This window comes from Schistocerca gregaria, chromosome 1 (genome assembly GCF_023897955.1).
Source record: "Schistocerca gregaria isolate iqSchGreg1 chromosome 1, iqSchGreg1.2, whole genome shotgun sequence".
NCBI lineage: Eukaryota > Metazoa > Arthropoda > Insecta > Orthoptera > Acrididae > Schistocerca > Schistocerca gregaria.
The window spans coordinates 204426511-204448475 of record NC_064920.1 but is presented as its reverse complement, the minus strand read 5'-3'; the positions used below and the strand labels follow the sequence as shown (position 1 = coordinate 204448475).

Below are 21965 nucleotides of genomic sequence, written 5' to 3'. Positions count from 1 at the left end.
CGTGCAAGCATGTTCTTCGTTCGGATAGTGAGTCTGCTTTGGATGACTGAACTTGTGCTTGAGGCTGAGGCTGGTTGCACAATGTGAATGTGGGCATCACTTCTGGGAGAATGTATTCATGTTTCATTGTGTCAGCTGACATCATAGTAGTCCTACCATTTAATAATATGTCCAAAATTTGTGCTCCTGTTTTGATGACTTGATATGGGCCTGTGCATGGGGGCTTTAGTGATGGTTCAACACCATTTGTTCATAATATGACACGCATGTTTGTCTGCTTATCTTGATCCACCTATGAAGGTGTCATTCCATGTTTTGACGCTTGAGGCTTGACAATGGCAAATGTGTTTCATATGTTCCCTCAAGTGACAAATGATGTCCAACTGCTCATTATCAGGCAGTTGTATGGAACTTAGGTCAATGAACTTACCAGACAGTTAAAGTGCTTCACCTTACATATGCTCTGCTGGTGATGAATCGAAGTCTGATTTTTATGTGGTGTGAAGACCAAGAAAAACTGCAGGGTAGGCAAGTGAGCTAGTGTCATAAACCATCAGTACAGCCTTTAAAGAATGCTGCCATGTTTGATCAAGTCATTGCTCAGTCGGTGGCAGCTGCCTGTCCTATGATGAAGAGTGCCACACAATTTACTAAGTGGAGTTCATAACTCCAATTCAAATTGCCAGCCACAGTCCGTTATGATGTGCAGTGAACATCTGATATGCAAAAATCAATTTAATGTAAAGGTTATGGTTTCTGCTGATATGCTGTTGACTAGCATAGTGCTGACCCTTTGCTGCAGGAAGTGGACAATGTGCATGTGTACAAAGTGTGTTTCTTTTATGTTGAAAATTAATAACTGGTGCATGCACATGACAGGATATCTTACTGTGCTGACACTGAAGGAATGCACGAGTCCACTCACAATACTTTTTCATACCAGACCAGAAAAAAGTTTTGAAATCGTGTGACTCGATCTAATGCCAGGATGGCACAGGCTGTGAAAGCTGTCAAAAGCACGTCTGCAGAATGTGACCGGCAGGAAAGGACAAGTCCTTTCCACTTGAAGTGACACAATATAGCTTAATGTCTGAAGCAGGAATGTCGACCATTCAGTAGTTTCTGGAGAGAGTCTTGTTCCTTGGAAAGTTGGACAAAATCAATAACATCCATTACACTTTTAACTAGAGATGGACAGTTGACAACTATGTGGTCAGTCCTTGAAATATGGCAGATGTTGGCACTGAACTGGCCAGTGAACTCCAGATGATTATACTGTTGTGGTGAACACTATACTGTCATGGTGAACACTTATTGGTATTCTGTCTGAAGGTTTAGAGAAGCCACTTGTGATACGTAAATGGTGTAAACTCTCTGGCTTCCAACTGGTGGTGACAGTTCTTGGTTGATTCATATACAGCAAGAAGCTCATGATTGCAAGTGCTCCAGTTTTGTTGCAAAGATGAGAGCTTGTGTGAGAAGAAGGCCAGTGTTTGCCAAGTACGATCGACTTTCTGTCTAAGTGCCGCACTGATAGCAGTCTGGCTGGAATCAACCATCAACGCAAGAGGTGCATCCAACGTTGAGTAGGTCAGGAGTGCAGTATTTGTTATGCTTTGCTTGTCTGCATCGAAAGCAGACTCATCGCATCTGTCCATTGATCAGTGAATTTCCCTTAGTTTTAGGTCAAGAAAGTGCTGCCATCAGCTGTTCTTGCAACTTGGCTGAATGGGCAGATGGCACTACAAAAAATTTCAACATTCCCAAGAAATGGCGTAATTCTTTCTGGCCATGAGATCTTCAGAATGGCTTCTGCTTTTTTGGGTAGTGGCAGTGACCCTCATAACAAAATTACATGACCTAAGAAGGTAATCTGTGGTTTGTAAGGAACACCTTTGGCAGTATTTAACACCATTCCTAGCTGTTCTTGGCATTTTAAAACATCTACCAAGGGTTATTGGTGTTGTTCTGCAGCTGCTAAAAGGTTTGGATGTCATATAGTTATGCAAAACAGAATGGCAAATCGTGCAACACAGAGTAAATGAACTTTTTTCAAGAATGAGCAGCCCTGCAAGAAACAAAATATCATAAACTGAATCTTGAACAAGCTGAAGAGTGTGATTATAGCTGATCTTGGAATATATTCATCTGCCACACCACCATAGCCGGTCCCAAGCCCGGTTGAGAAAGGAGGAGTGGGAGAAGTAACACCTCATTAAAAAACCTTGGTTCACCTGGCCCGGGAGATAGAACCTCGTGAGGGCCCCTTGCCAGGGATACGGTGAAGACCTCAACGGCAGTGAAGGTGGAGAAGACGGAGCTGGTGGAAGAGGAACCTTTTCTCTTTGGGTACAAAAAGAGTACAAGTAGCGTCTGAACCCCAGAGGGGTGGCTACAGACAGTGTCTGACTCATGGTGAGCAGCTGACTTAGTGCTGGGCATCCTACTGCCTATGTGGAAAGTAACGGGAAACTACCACATTACATTCCCAAGCAGTACATGGTATGCCTCCATGTGAAAGATTCCAGAGTTAAAACTTCCCCTCATTTGGATCTCCGGGAGGGAAACACATTGAGAGTAGACATATTTCAAAGAGCACCGGACCATCAGTCTAATTTCTCATGCAGCTAAAGTCTTGTTGCTGAGAGTGTTGAATAGAAGGCTATATGGCAAGCTGGATAGAGGGATTGCACAGGAGCAGTTCGGATTTGAAGAGGAAAAGGAACAAGAGATGCTATTGGCCTGTTAAGAACTATAGAGGAAAGATATATGGAAAAGGGTAGAGAAATCTTTGCTATTTTTATAGGTTTAGAAAAGGCTTTTGACAGAGTTCAGTGGAACAAGCTGATGGATATTTTGAAGAGGAAAGGAGTAGATTGGTAAGAGAGACGACTGATACAGAATCTATATTTACACCAGAAAATAAGGATAATGATTGGAAATAAAATGTCAGAAGGAAGCAGCATTGGATGACGTGTTAGACAAGGTTGTTGCATTTCCCCACTGTTGTTTAACGTATACCTTGAAGAGATTATTGTGAAAAGCTTACATGAGAAAAGAGGAATATTTATTGGTGGAAAGAGAATAGAATGTATTAGATTTGCTGATGACATGGTATTAGTGGCAGAAAGTGAGTGGATAGTGAATAACATGCTGAAAGATTGGAATGAAGCTTGTATGGAATGTGAGATGCAAATAAACACAGCACAAACAAAGAGTATGGTTATCAGTACAAGATGCAGACTGTCCAATATTAAAATAGGACAATCTACCATTAGCCAAGTAAGTGTATTTAAATATCTTGGAAGCGCAATAACTGAAGACTTGAGATGTCACCAGGAGCTGAAAACTCCAATTGCTATAGCGAAGGAGGCATTCAACAGAAAGAAGGAGACTCTTATGTGGCAAATTAGATAAAGGACTAAGGAAAAGGCTTGGCAAATGTTTTGTCTGGAGTGTTTCACTATATGGGGTAGAAACATGGATGCTGAGACGAGAGTATGAAAAAAGATTAGAAGCATTTGAGATGTGGATGTGGAGGAGAATGGAAGGAATAAGCTGGACGGAAAGAGTGAGTAATGAAAGAGTATTGGAAAGGGTTGGTGAGAGAAGATGTCTGCTGAAGGTTGAAAAGAAAAAGAACTGGTTGGGACATTCATTGAGAAGGGAGTCCTTGCTATCAGATGCTTTGGAAGGATTGGTGGTTTGTGGGAGAAGACTGAGAGGAAGGAGGAGATAGAAGATGATAGACGACATTAATGGAAGAGGAAATTATGCAGACCTGTAGAGGATGGCAGAAGACCCGACAGCCTGAACAACTACCATCTGAAAACGTGCCTTTTGGCAGAGCACTGATGATGATGATGATGATGCCACAGGAATTTATGTAAAGACTTTTATGCAGTCCAGCACATCAAACACAACTGCACCATGTATCACCTAGTTGTAATCTCTTAACAGAGTATTGGTTATCTGTCTGAATTTGTCCTTGCATAAAGTGCATGACAACTGCCACACGCCTCATTTTTTGGGTACTAGGTGGAGCGGTGATGACCACAGAATGCTAGAAGGGTGAATAATACCTTCACTGAGCATTGAGTCAAATTCTGCTTTTCTGATAGCAAGACAATCAGGAACTAAATGAAACTGGTGAGCCATTAGTCCTTTTTATACAGTGCACATTTCTGTGACAGCTCTCTTGTGGTGCTTGGTTGTCGTGTTATGGTTGGATACTTTTCAAGCAACTCAGTGTATTTTCTTTTTGCTGCCTATGTGGGCATGATACTGTGTGTCACTGCACTGAGTCGGAATCCAGCAGTCAGAAGTTCAGCAAAGTTGTTGACGAGTATCATGTTTGCCACATCAACAGAAGATGACAATGCATCAGGAAGACAGCCACCGTTATGGGCTCTGTGATGTCAGGAATGGTGAAATTCCAGTTGGAGGCGTGGTGCTGTCCCACATCAAGCTTAATATGTTGTGTATCAGAGTCTTTCCTTCTCATCCCATCCGATAAATTGTCCCCTGACTTGGGGTTCTGGGTGACTTTTCTATCATGTACCCTTTTCCCTAAATCTCTCCAATCCTTTTCCTTCACCATGCTTCCTTCCCCTTCAGCTCTTCTGCCAGAAGAAGCAGCCACTGGCTCCAAATGCTTGTAAAAGTTAAATCCTTCCCTGTGTGTGTGTCCTCTGTCAGCCGCTTGGTGAGTAGATCTTTTTATCTATCCATTTTCAATATGTTGTGTGCCTAAGTCTATCTAGATGTTTGCAGCAGAAAGGTGGAACAAAGTTGGTAACCAACAATTGAATAAAGTCCGTGGATAAATGCAAAAGTCTAACCCAGCATCCACCAACAACTTTTGTCCAATTGTCTGGTCACTAGACACAGAATTTGACTGGAAACTAAATTCTATGCCTGACTGCTGAAGCCATTTGGGTAAGGGCAAGGCGAGGTGTACTTGCACCAGATATTGCAATTTCTGCTGATGAAGGTATATCAAATTGTCTAATTTGGCCTTGACAAAGTAATGCAATGTAACAGGCACCTGCCACACCTGAAAAAATTGAGGGTGGGCGGACTCTTTCATGGCAAAGTGGGCCTGAGATAACTGGTGACAGAACCGAGCCCAGAGGAAAACAGAGACAAAAATTCAGAGCATAGGAACTCCAGTTGCTGATACGGAACTTGATCTGACACTAAGTTTACCTCACCAGCAATGGGGAAGCCGAAAGCATTAAACCCATCTAACCTGAACAGGTCTGTATTGAGACAAGGAAGGTGAGAGGGGGAACAACAGATTTGTAAGAGACAGGAGAGGAGAACTGACCTAGGATCGGAATCTGCTCTTTATTGTAGCTAACTGACTTCCATCAAACCTGTGTGGTTTGGGGGAGGGGGGGGGGGGGGGTGTTAGCAGCTCCTGTGTCCACTTGTGTTGCAGTGGTTTATTAAACACACACACATCAATAAACAATTTGTTCAGGGAGACAAGTCATTGCAGTGGTAGAGTTTATGTCCATTGACGCTTATGTTGGATGAAGGAGTATGGGCAAAATGGAAGGAGGGCATGCAGCCACTGTTGTGATGTGGCATGTTGCTGCTGTGGCTGTAACCAATGCTGCCCCATACAATGATGAGTTGAAGGTTGTACTGCTGGAACGACTACTCCATCATCCTGAATACTTGCAGCATGCCTATCAGAGGCTGACTGAGCAACTTCTGATACCTCCCCCCACATAGCTATCTGATCACAAGCACACCTCAATGGACTGTGTTATATTGAGCACATCCTTAAGCATCCGATTCTCATATTGAAGTGCTCTCTCTCTCTCTGTTTTCTCTACTGGGGCCAGACAAATAATATCACGCACCATATGATCAATGTAGGATTCATGATACATACTAGTGTAAAATTAGAATGATGGCTCAACCTGTGTAATTCTGCAGCCCATGTTTTGTAAAACTGGTTGGGATGTTTCTCACAATGGTAAAATTGTACACGCTTCACAATAAAATGCATCTCTCACAGTAATAGGTTGAGAGAAGTTTGCACACTTCATCAAATGGCAAGCTGGCGGGGTCCTGCAAAGGTGCAAGTTGGCACAATTGATAAATGTGCAGCAGCAGCTACACTGGTTGGCATCGCCCAAGCAAAAAACCTGGAAATGTTCGCATAGAAGTCCCACTCTTCAGCTGTTTCATCATATGCTGGAGAGAGAGTAACCTGTCATGAACATGCAATGCCAATTGATTGAAGGTGGTGGTGAGACCCCTCTTTTGATCTGCAAAAGCTTGCTGCTGAGCAATGATGTGTTGGCGTATTTCTTTCATCTAGATGTTTGTTGTGTGACTGAGCTCTGACACTAACTTGCAGAGAAAACATAACCCTCACTTGTTGCCAAGTGTACTATAGCAAAAACAAGAACGATTTATGGACCATAGTATTTTATAGAGCAACATGTAAAATACAATGAAGCACAGGTTGTTCATAGCACTGAATACAGTGGCTGGACAACAGTGATACAGGTTACAGAATAGGTTCAGCACTCATTTGTGATCGCTAAATAATACTTTTCCTTTGGCGACTCACCAGAGTGTGTCAGAGGACTGGCCCAGGTGGCCTCTATAAGCGCGACTGTATGGATGCATGATCTGTGGAACTCCATGCGTCATGAGTGAAGTACATCACATATATTCATGAATAACTTCACATAGTGTCATAATAATGCAATAGTGGCCTTTTAAATGAGAAATAAATCTTGGTACTTGACCCAGCATCATACATACAAACTGATGAGACATAGCATTATGACCACCTGCTTAATATTGTGTCAGTCTGCCTTTGGAATGCATCACAACAGCAATTCTGCATGGCATGAATTTGATGAGTTCTTAGTACGTTTTCTGAAGTATGTGGTAGGTACTCGTTGTCCACGGATAGACACACATTTCTGTAAATAGTGAGCCATTGGTTTGTGGGGTCATCTGGTGTCCCATCGTATTCCAGATGTATCTCACCGGGTTCAGTTCAGGTGACTTTACAGTGGTCAAGATAAAACATGAGTAGACACTCATGCTCTTCAAAATACTGTAGCATAATTTCGATCTTGTGACATGGACAGTTATCCTGCCTGGAAGATGTTATCACCTTTGACGAAGCCCTCAAGCATGGTTATGGAAACTCGTTCTTATTACTAATTTACTATTATTTATGGCATACCTTTATATTGGAAGCCTTCTTGACTATTTTAATATTCCAAAATTTGTGATACAGGGACACCCTAATATTTGTAATTGGACATTTTAAATCTAAAAACTGCATTTCTCAACAGGCAATGTATTCTTATCAGCAGACTACTCTCAGCTTGAGCTCCGTATTTTGGCACACTTATCAGGTGATCATATACTCCTAGATATACTCAATTCAGACAAGGACGTATTCCGTGGGATTGCTTCTATATGGAACAAAATTCCAGAATCTGAGGTAAGCCATATATCAGTGGAATGAAACTTGTGGCCCCTCTATGATGGAAGTTGACACATTTTATTTTTGTACCAGGTAACTGACAAACTTCGTCAACATGCCAAACAAGTATGCTATGGTATGATATATGGCATAGGATCAAAAGCCCTGGGAGAACAACTTGAAGTCAATGAAACTCAAGCAGCAGAATTCATGGAAACGTTCAAAAGAGCTTATCCTGGTAATACTTATTTGTTTAAGGAAATATTTGTTGACAGTAATTCTGAGCCAATACATATCAGTGTAATGTTTCATTGATGATAGAATATAGTTGACAACTTTTTTAGGTGTCAGAAAATACGTCGAAGACACTATTAAGAAGTGCAGGGAAAAAGGCTATATTGAAACACTGCATGGGAGAAAACGTTTCTTGCCAGCGATAAACAGCCCAAACCAAATTATAAGAGGTAAAAACCTACAAATCATTTAAATATCTTGTTGCTAATTTTCCATAATATTTAATACAAGTAATAAGGATATATAAATGTAATAATTACCTTTATTTGTATTACTTTGTTAAGAAATAAAATTTTGCTTCATAGGCAGGTTATTATTTCTGTGACTTATGTACTCCCCCACATACTTTATTTAGGAACCATCAGCCATTTACGCCGCAATACTTAGGTGCACATCCATGTCATGATAGTTTGTGATACATCATGTTGTTATTATCGGATACTTGAAAAAGCGATATTGTATGGCAGTACCAATTCCTTTAGCCTGAAATGCTTCCACAACTGCTCTGAAGGCCACAGCTTGTCTGTCTAGTTATAGTATGAAACCAAGAGGTCATGAAGATGTTTAGACAGTTAACTTATATTTGTTTAGGCGAGGACTTAAATCCCTATCCAGTTGATTCAGATGTTCTATGGTTCCCAGTTTCACTGAAGGAAGATGTGAGAATCCTTCTTTAAAAAGACTGTGGCTGCTTCTTTCTCTCGCCGTCTTCCAGTTGAGCAAGTGCTCCATCTCTAATGATTTTCATCTTAACAGAAGAAATTATATCAATCTTAGTGAAGGCCAGTTCTCTGTTATTGATTGGTCTATTGGTGAAGAATGCTGCTGAGCTACTTTTCACCTCTCTTTCAATTCCCAATAGCTCCAAGATTTTATTTATTTTTTTTTATTTTTTATTTTTTTTTTTTTTTTTTTTTTTTTTTTTTTTTTCCCCCTCTATGCAGATGTGCCTTGTTATACTGTGTCCCTGCAGCTATAAGTTTCTGCCCCCCAGAGTCTCTTTAAAGCCAGAAAATAAATAATATGCAGTGATGCTGGATCTGATAGTATTTCCGTTCTTGGTGTGCACCCATGTCCTAAGATTGTAGCAGTGTGTTCCCAGTGCTCCAGCTTTCCCCACCACTGACCTATTCTGAGCAGGTGAGCAAGTGAGATGGCTGTATGCTGAAGGCTGTACCCATCATAAACTTAGGAAGACACTTTTGCAACACAGTGGGACTACTTCTGACAGGCGAATACTGCAGTATACTTTTATAAGCAAGGTTTTATCATAAGCATTTATTTTCAACTTTTTATTTTTGATCCAACACATTTACTTTATTACTTAATTAAATAAGTACCTTAGGTAGTACTAATACAGTGAACAGAACTCCATACCATTTTTATTAGACAAAAGGTGTACACACAAGCATTTAATATTAACTTGTGATGTTCATAAAATTATACACATTTCAGATTTAGATTATGTACTTTCTCTGGAACTATGGTTCATGATAAAATTAAACACAAGGAGTTACACAGGTTAAAATCGGGTACTTATGAACATTCATAGGACTTGACCACTTTCATAACTTTAAAAAAAAATACATTCATGTGCGTGCTTGCAAACAAACACACACACACACACACACACACACACACACACACACACACACACACACACACACACGTTTAACTAAATATTGAAATAATTTTAGTAGCTTGTTTGCAAAGTCAAGGATATTTTTATTGGGTAACCATTTTATAAAAGTTTTGTAAAGTATTGGATTGAGCAGACAAGTCAGCGAGCCAGGTGCTGCACTTTACATTTATCAGATGAAGTCGATAGTAATGAGGTATGAGGGTATGCTCTAAAAGTAGTGCCTCCAAGTTTGTTATTCTCTTCTCAATATTGGTGGTAGAGATATTACATGTCATGCATATTACTTTGACTTTCCCATTTCACTGATGCAAGTTGCAACCCTGTGCTGCTAGAGGACTTAAAATTGTAGCACGGACATGATGGTGTGTAACATAACTATGTTGGTGCGTGCAAAACAACGTGCTGTAATCAAGTTTCTAACCATTGAAAACTTGCCTCCATTTGAAAAGCTGTGTATGATGGTGATTATAATGACATTGTTATGTGTGATGGTGGGTTGTTCATGCTTGTAATGAAGGAAAATGTGATGTTAGTGACCAAATATGGCAACCAACAAGACTCATCAGACTCTGGTTGATGCACTCATCAGAGAAAATCATCAGCTAACACACTCCTCTCTGGAAAGAGTGGCATATCACATGCGCATGTACAGGCCATCATTGAAGAACTACAGTAGAGAAAACTGGTGACTGCCTCAAATGCTAACTCCTGGCTTTAAACAGAGGAGATTGGATGTCTGCCAATAATTTCTTTTGTGTTCTGAGTGTCATCAACATTGTGACAGGTGATGGAAGCTGGGTTCACCATTTTGACACCAAAATGTAGTTCCGCCACAAAGTATCACTGACACCGAAACAGTTCAAGACTCTGTCCTCAGCAGGCAAAGTCATGCTCACAGTGATCTGTGATGTTCAAGGTGTGGTGCATTTTTAGTGGAATGTAGAAAGACCCACGCCATCTGGCCATCCTGATTTGGGTTTTCTGTGATTTCCCTAAATCACTTCAGGCAAATGCCAGGATGGTTTCTTTGAAAGGGCACAGCCGACTTCCTTCACCATCCTTCCCTAATCCGATGAGACCAATGACCTTGCTGTTTGGTCTCTTCCCCAAAATCAACCAACCAACAAAGAGTACCTGCAGAGAACTGACAGTTGGTGCTGGGACTGGCAGGTGACATTCAACATAAGCATATGTAACATGTTGCAAAATAGACATAAGTAGCCATTACTGAACAATTATATGATTGTTAGACAATCGGTGTAAATATCTACATCCATTACATGACTAGGAGCATGCATATGGAATGATTTAAAGTGTAATGACTACATACTTTTAATTGTAGATACAAAACTTATATTCACTGGCAGAATCTTCAGGACATGTAATCCACAATGAAGAAGGTAGTGCACAAATCACCCATTTGACCTAAGCTTTAGAACTGCTGATCAGTCTGGGTACCTTACGAGATAGGATTAATAGAGGAAATGGATAAGATTCAAAGAAGAGCAGCAGGTTTTTCACAAATTTGTTTAGTAAGATTAAAAGTGTCATATAGATGATTATCTAGCTTCAGTGGCAGACACTAGAAGAGACACATGCATCATGCTGTGGTTTATTGCTAAAATTCGAAAAGTTTATGTTGTTAGACAATATATTCCTTACTGCTAGGTACATCTCATGAAAAAAAAATGGAGATGACACAGGAGATTTACAAACAGTTGTTCTTCCTGTGCACCATTTGTGACTGGAGCAGGAAAGGTGGGAAGTGACAGTTGACAGTTGTAAGCAAAGTGTGGATATACATACATATGATGCTCATAACTACCCAAAATTTCTCCCATTGTGTTTTGTGCAATAGTAGTGAGTGGTTTGATAGTTGAGAAGAGTGGACTCCAAACCAGCTATCTACCAGCATCGCATGGATTTTTTTTTATGATTCCCAAAGTACCTTGAAGTAAACATGAGGATGCTTCAATAAGGAAAATCATTGCTTGTTCCTTGGGTGTCTTTGTCACCTAAACAACCAAACTTTAGAAATGTCATTGACGACCAAAACTAACTTGTAAGCTCCAACTGCTAACCGTTCCTCCTACCCTCCACCAACTCCCATTACCCCTCACTCCCACTCTCACTCCCTCCATTCCTCCCACTTTTCTCTCGCTCTCTCTCTCTCTCTCCCCCCCTCTCTCTCTCTCTCTCTCCCCCCCCTCTCTCTCCCCCCCCCTCTCTCTCTCCCTCCCTCCCCCCTGTCCCTCTCCCCTACCCCTCAGCAGCTGAAGAACAAAACTCCCAACCATGTTGTATCAAACATTTTAAACAATGAATATATTACTCTTGAGTCATTTTCTCATGGTCACCTGTTATCTTGGAATATTAATGAACAGTCATATCACTACAAAATTATTTGTATAGTAAAGATAATTTAAATTTTTCTTCAATTTTGGAGTGATAAACTAATTGCTACATGAGACATGAATGAGTAACAATTTTTAAATATATTAAATTTTGCTTTCAGCTCATGCAGAACGACAAGCTGTTAATTCTACCATTCAAGGATCAGCTGCTGATGTTGCAAAGAAAGGGATGGTGCTTGTGGAGTCAAGATTAGCTGCATCACTTTCCCATAATACATCTGTGGTGACTAGGGCACAAGATCAGAGGACCAATAAACTAAGTGTTACAGCACCTAAAGCAGAATTAATTTTGCACTTGCATGATGAACTCTTATATGAGGTAATAAACACTCAATGAAAAGTGGATCTCATTAACTATCTAAGTGTTCTTAGTACTCCAAGAAAGGGAGACAGAAAGAATGGAGAAAAAGATGAAAAGCAACAATTAAATCTATTTTTAACTTTTAACTGCTGTATTTACTAGTGCAGTACTATAGCATATATTCAGACTCTGAAAGATATTTCCATATATCTTAATATTTTCTCAAAATTTTGAGTTTCTCTCTCTCATTGTTAACCTGTTTTTATTTCCTGATATTCCTTCAAGAAAACACACATTACAATTGTTGATCCTTACATGGTATGTAGAAAAAACACCAAAATTACCCAATTTATTTTTCAAGAGGGAACACATGTGCCGAAATGTGTAGTTAAAGCCCATTGGGGCACCCAAGTTTCTTCACATTGTATTAGGTATCCTAAATGAGGAAATCATTAGCTGTCTGTGTGAGATATATGCATAAACTGTTTATGTTTAAGAATTATTGTATTGTTGGAACGGTAAACTGATAATTTTTTCAAGAAGAAATCAATGTATATGAATTCATAGTTCAAGCACTGTGGGATGTCAAAGTTGGAAAAAACACTCAGATATGATGATGAATGTGTATTCCATGTCTAATTTAAAATCCTAATAACAACATCACATCATGCTGAGACTGATGCACATGAAGAAATAAGTGCAACTTTGAATTAGGTATTTCAGTCACAGTATGGATTCATGCCACATGGCTCCCTTCCAATGTTTCAGTAGCAGCTCACATCATAGTAGCCTACAAATAATAGTCAAGAGTGGTAAGATCTAGTGACCACAAGGGCCAAGAAACAGGTCTCCCTGTACTCTGAATGTGTTATCCTGAAGGTGCAGTACATTGTATCGAAGTGAAGTGGAGTGCCATCACTTCCCATCCATGTTACCTGATGAACCTGTAGTGGCACATCTTTGAATATGATAGGAAGAACATCTCCCAGTTAAATGAGGTGCATTGGCCATGTTAATCTGGTTGAGATGATATACGGCGAAATTATCTGTGATAAATACTCCCTGTCCACACAGTCACTCTGAATCCTATGTTGGTTTTTTCTAGCTGATTGTTGCACAGAATTTTGTCCACCCAAATATGAGTGTTGTGTGAGTTCATGCCATTTTCAATCAGCGTACCTTCATTGGTGAATAGTACCAAAGTTGGATAGTGACATTACAATATGCAATGCTGTAAATACCATTGCACAGACTGTAAATTTCATTGGTAGTCCCCAACTATTATTGCCTAAACTTTCTACAGATGGTGTGGATGTGGTAGTAGTTTGCAGACAATGCTCCAAATTTTGGCATGACATATCCCAACAGTTCAGCCATTCAGTGGGTGATGGTGGATGGTTCCTTTTCAAAGTACCTAAAAATGACCACCTCAATGGCATTTACCAAGCGTGATGGAGGGTCCACTTCAGCCTTTTACCCCTAATACTAGACATGACTTCAGAATAATTGACACAGTATACAGAAGGTCTTCCATGCACACACTATTCTTGATGGAAAACTTTTTCACATACATCCTCACAACAGCTCTACTATTGCCATTGACATTAATAAGTCTGTCTCCAGTCACCTGCCCAATACAGAAAGAAAAGTGATATTCATAACACCTTCAGAATACTGGGAATTTGATAGTGCTTCTCAGGCATGTTTTTACCATTACCAGTATTTCTTCTTTCTTGTAAAGTAGTTCAAAGCATGAATCTAATACTAGGCCAAAGAAAGACTCTAAAGCTTTAACATTAGTGCAGTGCGGTGTTAAGTACATGAGTATGCATGTATTCAGCAGCCTGCCAAGGTATATTAATTGTCTTTTGGGTAATGTAATAGGGTCAATGGTTGATTTTGTGAACTTTTTATTGGGTAGCTACTTCAACTCCACTGAAGAATATCTTCACAGAAACTGTTAAAATTAATGTAGTAGGTAATGATATAATTAATATTAGCACTGTAACATGACAATCTTTTATCAAGTTAAGTCATTTGATTGCATTGCACTTCAAAATAAAATGTACAGTTGACAAAACATAACTTTTTCACATGTCTTCATAAGTTAAGGTACCTTCGGTCGCATACGGCTTGAACCAGTGGGTGCACTGTTAGCAATGTGTTTTTTTTTTTTTTTTTTTTTTTTCCTTTTTATCGTAATGATTTTACTTATAGAACTTTTTTATTTTCTAGAATTGCAAATAATTACCACCTATTGTTTTATGTATACACTGTAACACTTACTTTCATCTGTTTGAAACACAAAGATCTTTATGGCCCGAATATACAAATAAGATCACCACTGTGTAGTTACTTGATATCCACGTGACAGCATTCGAGGATCTGGATTTCCGCAGAAGAAAGGTTAATGTTCCCTTGATACCATATTTTTTTACATTTATTGGTGTATTGTAAGCGTAACATGAATATATTCAACGTATTCTGAACATGATAACTCAATGTGTCACAGGTGAGTATATAACAGACACCATTTACTGCCAGGATGTCTCAGGATATGCAGGCCGTGAGAGATAGCTTCCTGACACTCGTCCAGTATAATGTTTTCAGTACGGTTTCGCAATGAAGTGATCCAGTTGCAGCAGGACCATTCACCAGTTTACATGAGTTGAATGACACAGCCATGGTTTTCACAACAAGCTGATGTCAACCTGATTAATTGGCATGTTTGAGCACCAGATGTGAACCCCAATGAAAATTTGTGGCCTAAAATGAAGCCTCACATGAACTTGACGCTAGCCAACACCAGTCTCCAGACCTGGTGTCGTACGCATGGGAGAGTCTCGCAGACAGTGGAATGTATTTCCAGAGACAGCTCAAACAAGTTAATTTGAATAGAACTCGAAATGACATCCTAATATGAGACAGTCAGAAAAAACACTTAATGCTGACCAATATCAGAACAGGTAAACCCTAAAAAATAATCTCCTCTTCCTTACTGCCTCTCCAACATTTTCTGCATTTACTGTGCCAAAGAAGTGCAGTCAGGACATACAAAAGCTCCTTTCCATTTAGCATTATTACATGTTTAGTGACTTCTTCGGACTGCACATACAATGCATTGTTCTGAATTAAATTTGTGTCAGACTGTAAATTTTGTCTTTTTATTTTTCAAGAACAGATTTTGTCTCTTTTTGACTCTGCTACAACTTTCATATCTTTGAATTGTTTCAAACATTCCCTATATGATGACAATGTTATCCACTTAACAGATTCAGAACATGCTAATTTTATTAGATCAGGTTGCCTATGATGTGGCTTTCTGATTAGGACACCAGTTTCATCTTGTAAGTACAACACCATGTGTACTGCTAAGTCATCGTCTCTAAGTATAAGCTGTCCCATCTTCCAGAGGTCATTCATAACATTTTCCATTGTTAGTGCTGTCAAATAGGCTGCTCCAAATAACCTCACAATCAAAAAAGATGGTACTACTTGGTCTGAGTTACTTGTCCACCAGGTTTCTATTTCTCAGGGATAATGTGTTTTAAATGGCCCCATGAATTCTGGACAAGAAGCTGTATCATATGGCGAAGACGGTGATATAGAGATGGTTTGTTCACTGTCTTCTTTAGCTTTGTCTATCACACAAATGTAATATAATAGCCATCAAGTATTAGCACAACAGAATCCTCATCAGGTGGCTTCACAATGTTCACAAAATTGTCAGACAAATTAGCAAAAATATGAGTCTAAATCCAGCTACTATGGTGCAAGATGAAGTTACCCTATTATGAGATGCCATGTCTTAATGTGTGGTATAACTGCACAGTGGGATAGCCATGATAGTACATATTAGGAATAATTCATCTTACATTAGAAACCTAGACTCATACTTCTTTATTTGAAGGTCAGTTCATTACAGACTCAGTGAAGAATATACTTATATGAATATTCTTGCAATAGCTATTCAGAAGCTCCTGCAAGCACATACACCCAAAAAGCTTGAAAGTGAACTCTTCTAGAATCAAGGATTTATGGCAGTTTCCAGCTCTGTAACAGTCTGCTCTCCACCTCAGATGCAATGAGACCTAAGTTCTGATACCTCCCAACAGAGCTGATCAATTTCTTCAGTCAGTATCTAACTTTCTCCCGTTAGTGAACTGTCATGTAATAAGCACCTTTCCTTTATGTTCAAAATCATTTTCAGTAATAATAGTATCTTTTGGGTAAATTATAAACAATGTCAAATCAAAACATAAATAGTCATTTTCTCAAAGTAAATTCTAATAGCCGTAAGGCAAATAGTGGTGCATTCCATCATCTGGCTTCAGAAGTTTCATACCCAAAGGCCAATAACATCATTGAGTTCTATTTCCCTTGAAAGCTATGGAGAAACCAACTGTACTTTTCCCATTGGAAAACCATGTTCTAGGCTTACACTGTCAGTCCGCAGGGTGTGCAATTTCGTACCTGCATATCTCTTTCGGATCATTGTATACATCTAACGAAATTTTAATAAATATTGTGTGACAGAATTTAAACATCTTATTCAGAACCACTGCATTGGGTAGTTGTACCTCTTTCCCCCCTCCCCCCCCAGCACATGTGTAATTTTACTTCGAGATCAAGGTTTATGAGCTCTTCATTAAACATTCATTCTCTGTTACTCAATTTCATCTTAATAATTTTCTCTGCTGTATCTACTGTCCCCTTCTGTCTGATACTTCTCTGAATAGTGTATGCATACAGACAAAGCTTTCTCATTGGCAAAGTAATATGGACCTGATTGTTTTCAAAATGAAAAGTCATAGTGAATTTTGGAGTTCCCAAATGAAAGGACAAAAAGATTGTTGTTCAGCCTGACACTTACATTTGAGTGTGTAAGATAATAATAAGTATGTAATTTCCAGTTTCATTCGTGCCATAGAGTTGGATAATTATTCAGTTAATTGCTCTCTGCTACATTTGAAATACAAGTTTAGTAAAAGATAAAACCATGAGTATAACTCATCTAAACTCACGTACTGCTCAACACAATAATATTCTCTCATCCCTATAAAACAAATGCCCTCAAAATAATTTGGATAAATTTTATTTAAAATTTTATGAGTTTTTTGATTAAGTTTTTTAGCTCATTTAGACTAAAAATAATATGCACCATCATTGTACTCATCAAGACAAAGAAGCTACCACAAAAAGGCCATTGCCACCTACCATAGTGGGGACATAAAAAAATATTGGTCGGATTGTGAAACCCAGACTGTGGTTCAACAAGTAATAAACAAGCAATTTGATCGTGACCTACTTGCACAGTGATGTAATACCTCCTTCGGACCGCATCTAGTACTGCTGGTCAAATCACAACATATTTCATGATCACAGTTGACATCCTATGCATCCGTGTATAATATTTAATTTGTATTAATTTCAAATGTTGTATATAGCACATCTCACCGGTATAATAATATGTTGTCACAATAACGTAACAGGGGCATTAAAGTTTTGCCAAAAACTGTGTGTAGCTGTAATCACGAAGATTGCCCAATGCGGGACTTCGCCGTTCTCTGTGCAAACAGTTTTCTTTTGTTGACTATACTTCAAGGACTTCATTCAACATTCCAGATTTTATATAGAATCTGTAGAACAGTTCATGTACTCTAAAAAGAAAATATAATTACATATTATATTCTACCCTAGTCATTTTAAGAGTTCTTAAGTTTCGTAGACATGAAAGTGCCTACTGCAAAATTTGTGTTTTGTGGGCAGGTTCCAGGTTTTGACTCAAATTTAGCGTTATTACTGTCAACAAACATGTTCCCTCAATTGGCAGTCATACAGAAATTAATATCCAAAATAATTAAAGACAGTTTCAGCATAGCAGTGTAAGCAAACAATTAATTCCTACACAGATAATGTTTTATTTGAGCAGTAGCATGGTCCAGTACTCCAACTTGCTAACGGTGATTAATTCCCCACATTTATCTAGTTTACACAGTCTGTTGAATAACAGAGTCTCTGATAAAGAACAGTACAACTGTTCATGCTAACTCTCAATGAATAAAATGCATCTCCACAACTACAAACTATTTTTACTAAAAACGAGTAAGTACAAACTGCCTACCACATTATCACAAGTTCACCAGTGACTCTTAGCTGCACAGTTCTTACCCCAATTAAGGACACCAACAAGAGACTGTTCAATCCGCCCAGCTCTCTTCCTCCTCACCTTGATCATATGACCACTATTTGAGTCAAGCTAGCTCTTAACTTCTAGACCACCAACCGAAATTATTAAGTTTTTCAACATATGTCACATCAAACAAAAAGAAAATATATTTTGCATTACATCTGCATTCCAATATTACACAGATTAATTTTCTATATAGCTGAAATTATGTTTTTTGGATAAGTATTTTACACTATGAACAGAAACTGCTGGACCTTAGTCAAGTCTACAACTTATTTCTCCATGCCCTGTGTTACTGATTTAGTGAAATGACACACTCACAACATTTCTTATTACTACATATAACTAAAAGACAATAATATGAACTATTTATGCAGAGGCTAATCTTTTCATGTAATTGTAGTGAATTGTTTTGGTATGCAACCATTGTAGTATAATGTTTTTGTTTATAACAAATTTCTCCTTTGGTTTAACAGTATGCCACATAGGCCCATTGTATGGCTGTCTTTATTCTCCGTATATGGCCTGTCATAAGTGAAAAGTGTATAATCATAAAAATTTCTTATGATAAGCAATATATAAACTTTAATAACATTATCCATAATAGTATTAATTGGTTGGTAAATACTTTATTGGACTTGTCATTTTATTGTGATTTTTTCTAGTATTCTTTCATCAGTATATAATTTACTGTTTGCCATGTGAGCCTGCTGCCTTTTAGCACTTGGCCATAAAGTGTACTTAATGATGAAGGTTTCTTGAAAGTGGTTGCACAGCCATCTGCGGCTCAGTTGTTCCAACCTTCCTACCAGCATACATCTTACTTAGTTTATACAGCCACCTCATTCATTAGTTATGTGTAGCTCAATCCAGCCTTCGTTCTCCCTGTTCAATTTATACATATAAAACCTTTGGCCTGTAGTGTTACCTCTGGCTAAAGGATAGCAGCAATAGCATTTTCAGTTTCCTTGTGTAGCTCTTCCAGAGTGTGAGGATTATTTGAGCACACCTGATGCTTCAATTTTCTCCATAAGTAAAAATCACAGGGAGAGAGAGAGTAGGTGATCAATGTGGCCAGGAGACTGAACTTCCTATGCTGATTGTCTTCTCATCGCACAACACGTCATATGCTTGTGACAGGTTTGTCAGGGTGATGTGTGTGTGTGTGTGTGTGTGTGTGTGTGTGTGTTTTCTCCATCTTCCTGAAAATACCATATTGTCATTTGTTTACTGTGAGTTGATCCACATATGGATTAAGCAGATTCCAGACATAGCAGTTAGTGTTAACACTTTTATGATACGTCTCTCTTCACTTGCGTCTGGCTTCCAACTCTGTCCATCAACACCTTGCTGCCACTTCGAGAAACAACTTAATGCTGCTATTGCATTTGAGGGCAAGGTAAAAAGGAGGAAGAGGGATACTGGAGGAGAGGGTGTGCGTACACAGGGATGAGTGAAGTTAGGGTCATGAGACACAGGAGGAGGTTGGTGTGGGGCAGATGCTAGCTGTGATTTGGGCAAGGAGGATTATAGTATCAAAGCATATGTTGCAAGGTTAACTGTAATTCAGAGAAGCTTTTGTTTGGCAGAAGGACCCAAGTGGCACAGGCTGCGAAGCAGCTATGGAAATCAAGCATGTTGCACTCAGTGTAGTGTCCTTTCATTGGGTAGTCAGCTCTGCTATTGGCCACAGTTTAGAAGTGGCCATTCATTCAGCTGGACATAAGATGCTATACAGAAAATACAGCAGAGCTGGTATATGAAATGACTGCCTTGAAGGCGATGCTACTGCTGATAGTACAGGATAGGATAATTCTGTGGTGAGACTGGAATAGGATGTACTTTGGATGGAAGGGCTGGGGTAGTATCAGACAATTCTAGATTGTTGGTCTTCAGCAGGGGTAAGTGTAATGATGGATTAGGATACTATATAGATTTAGTGGATGACAAAATACCACTTTTGGATGACTGGGGAGGATTTTGGGTAGGGTGGTCCTCATTTACAGACAGTGGTAAGTAGTCAAAGTCCTGGTCATGGATGTGGTTCAGTTGTTCCAGTCTCTGATGATACTGAATGATGAGGGGAGTGCTAATTTGCATCTTGGTTCCTGGGGATGATCACAGGCTTAGGGCATTTGTGCAGATGTCCCTTGAAATTATCTACAGACTCTGTTTGGTGGTGCCTGTCTGTGGAGTCTTTGTAGACCTTAGGATTCTGTGCAATAGATTGCATGTCACTGCAAATGTGCCATCCAAGGCTGGTCAAACTGTATGGGAGTGACTTTTTGATGGCTTGACACAGACCGAGGTGTGGATGGAACAATTAGAGGGGTGGAGTCACTGCTCACAAATGTGGCACATATCAGCTGAGGCTCTCTTGGTATTCTGGCATGTCTAGCACATATTTTTATTGGGCACAGAGTCTTTTCAGTCACTGTTCTTGCTGAAGTCATATTGTAAAATGTGACTTGTAATTATTCTATGCCCAAGCTTTTAGTTGCACTAATAAAATACCTTTTAGTCCCCTAAATGAAAATGAAAATAAACTGTCAAATACACAATATGTGGATCAGCTGCAGACCATAATTGGTTTTCTTTGGTCCCTACAGCTATCTCATAGTGCTCAGTAAACCAGATTGTTTCTGATATTAATTTGAGTGAATCTGTTAATTCTTAGATTTTTAATTTTTGTTATCAACATTCTTAGTTACTGTGAATCCTTTCTTGCAGGTATCAAAAGGGGAACTACAGAAGGTAGCTCAGATTGTTAAATCTGGAATGGAATCAGCAGCAATCCTTTCAGTGAAGTTGCCAGTAAAGATAAAAACAGGCAATTCTTGGGGATCCCTGAAGGATATGGAAATATAGATATCTTCTGCTAAAAATGTTGAATTAAAGCAAATAATAATATTTCCGTAGTCACTAACTGGTATGACCCCACCTTCAAAAAAGAAACTATCATTTATTGTATACAAAATCATGAAAACATTCAATTATTTTATTAGTAAAGTTAAAAATAATGAGTAAAAGATTGATGCAAGCATGTTGTTCTAAGAAATTTTTTTTCATTTATGCTATGTTCATATTTCGTAGGTTTTTTTAACACACTGTTTTATTCTTTAACTGCACTTTTTTATATCATTGAAAATAAGGAAAACCCGTTTTCTGTTATTTAATGAAAATTTTTTTCAAATAATATTGCATGACTATGGTTTTGGTAACTGTATTGTTATTTACAGTGTCTACGGATGTACAGTTTAACTTTGTAAGTTTGCAGTTGCTGTACAGTTTAACTTTGTAAGTTTGCAGTTACACTTTCAAATTTAAAAAAATCTAGTCATCTTTACTTCTCTTTATGTATATTTTTCAGTATCAGTTGACTGTTCTTAATATGTATATGTAGCTAGCTTACTTTTATTTATTGGAATGAAAATAAACACATTTCCGTAATTTTTTAATTAAAACATCTAAATCTCTAGTGATTGAGTAGAAACTTATACTTTTTTTTTCTTCATTGGAACACCTGATTATTAGTTTCACCTGATTATTGTTTTCCTTCATATGTGCTTATATTTTTTAAATTCTGTTTGACATGTATTAGCTTTTTGTTTTGCGTGAGAAGCAGCCTGATAATAGCAGCTGAAATCTCTAGTAAA

The 21965-nt window shown here is 38.6% G+C and overlaps 1 protein-coding gene across 3 annotated transcripts in view; it reads left to right on the top strand.

Moving 5' to 3' along the window:
• LOC126336904 (DNA polymerase theta-like) overlaps positions 1 to 21760 on the top strand; it is a 303016-nt gene extending 281256 nt beyond the window's left edge. For 2 of the 3 annotated variants that reach the window (XM_050001035.1, XM_050001043.1), the window contains 5 exons: positions 7335 to 7486; positions 7562 to 7706; positions 7813 to 7932; positions 11920 to 12137; positions 21040 to 21760. In XM_050001035.1, the coding sequence (XP_049856992.1) occupies positions 7335 to 7486; positions 7562 to 7706; positions 7813 to 7932; positions 11920 to 12137; positions 21040 to 21177 (773 nt within the window). In that variant the 3' untranslated portion in view covers positions 21178 to 21760. The remainder of the gene's footprint in view (positions 1 to 7334; positions 7487 to 7561; positions 7707 to 7812; positions 7933 to 11919; positions 12138 to 21039) is intronic. The other variant, XM_050001052.1, reaches the window with a different exon arrangement.
• The last annotated feature ends 205 nt before the right edge of the window (positions 21761 to 21965 follow it).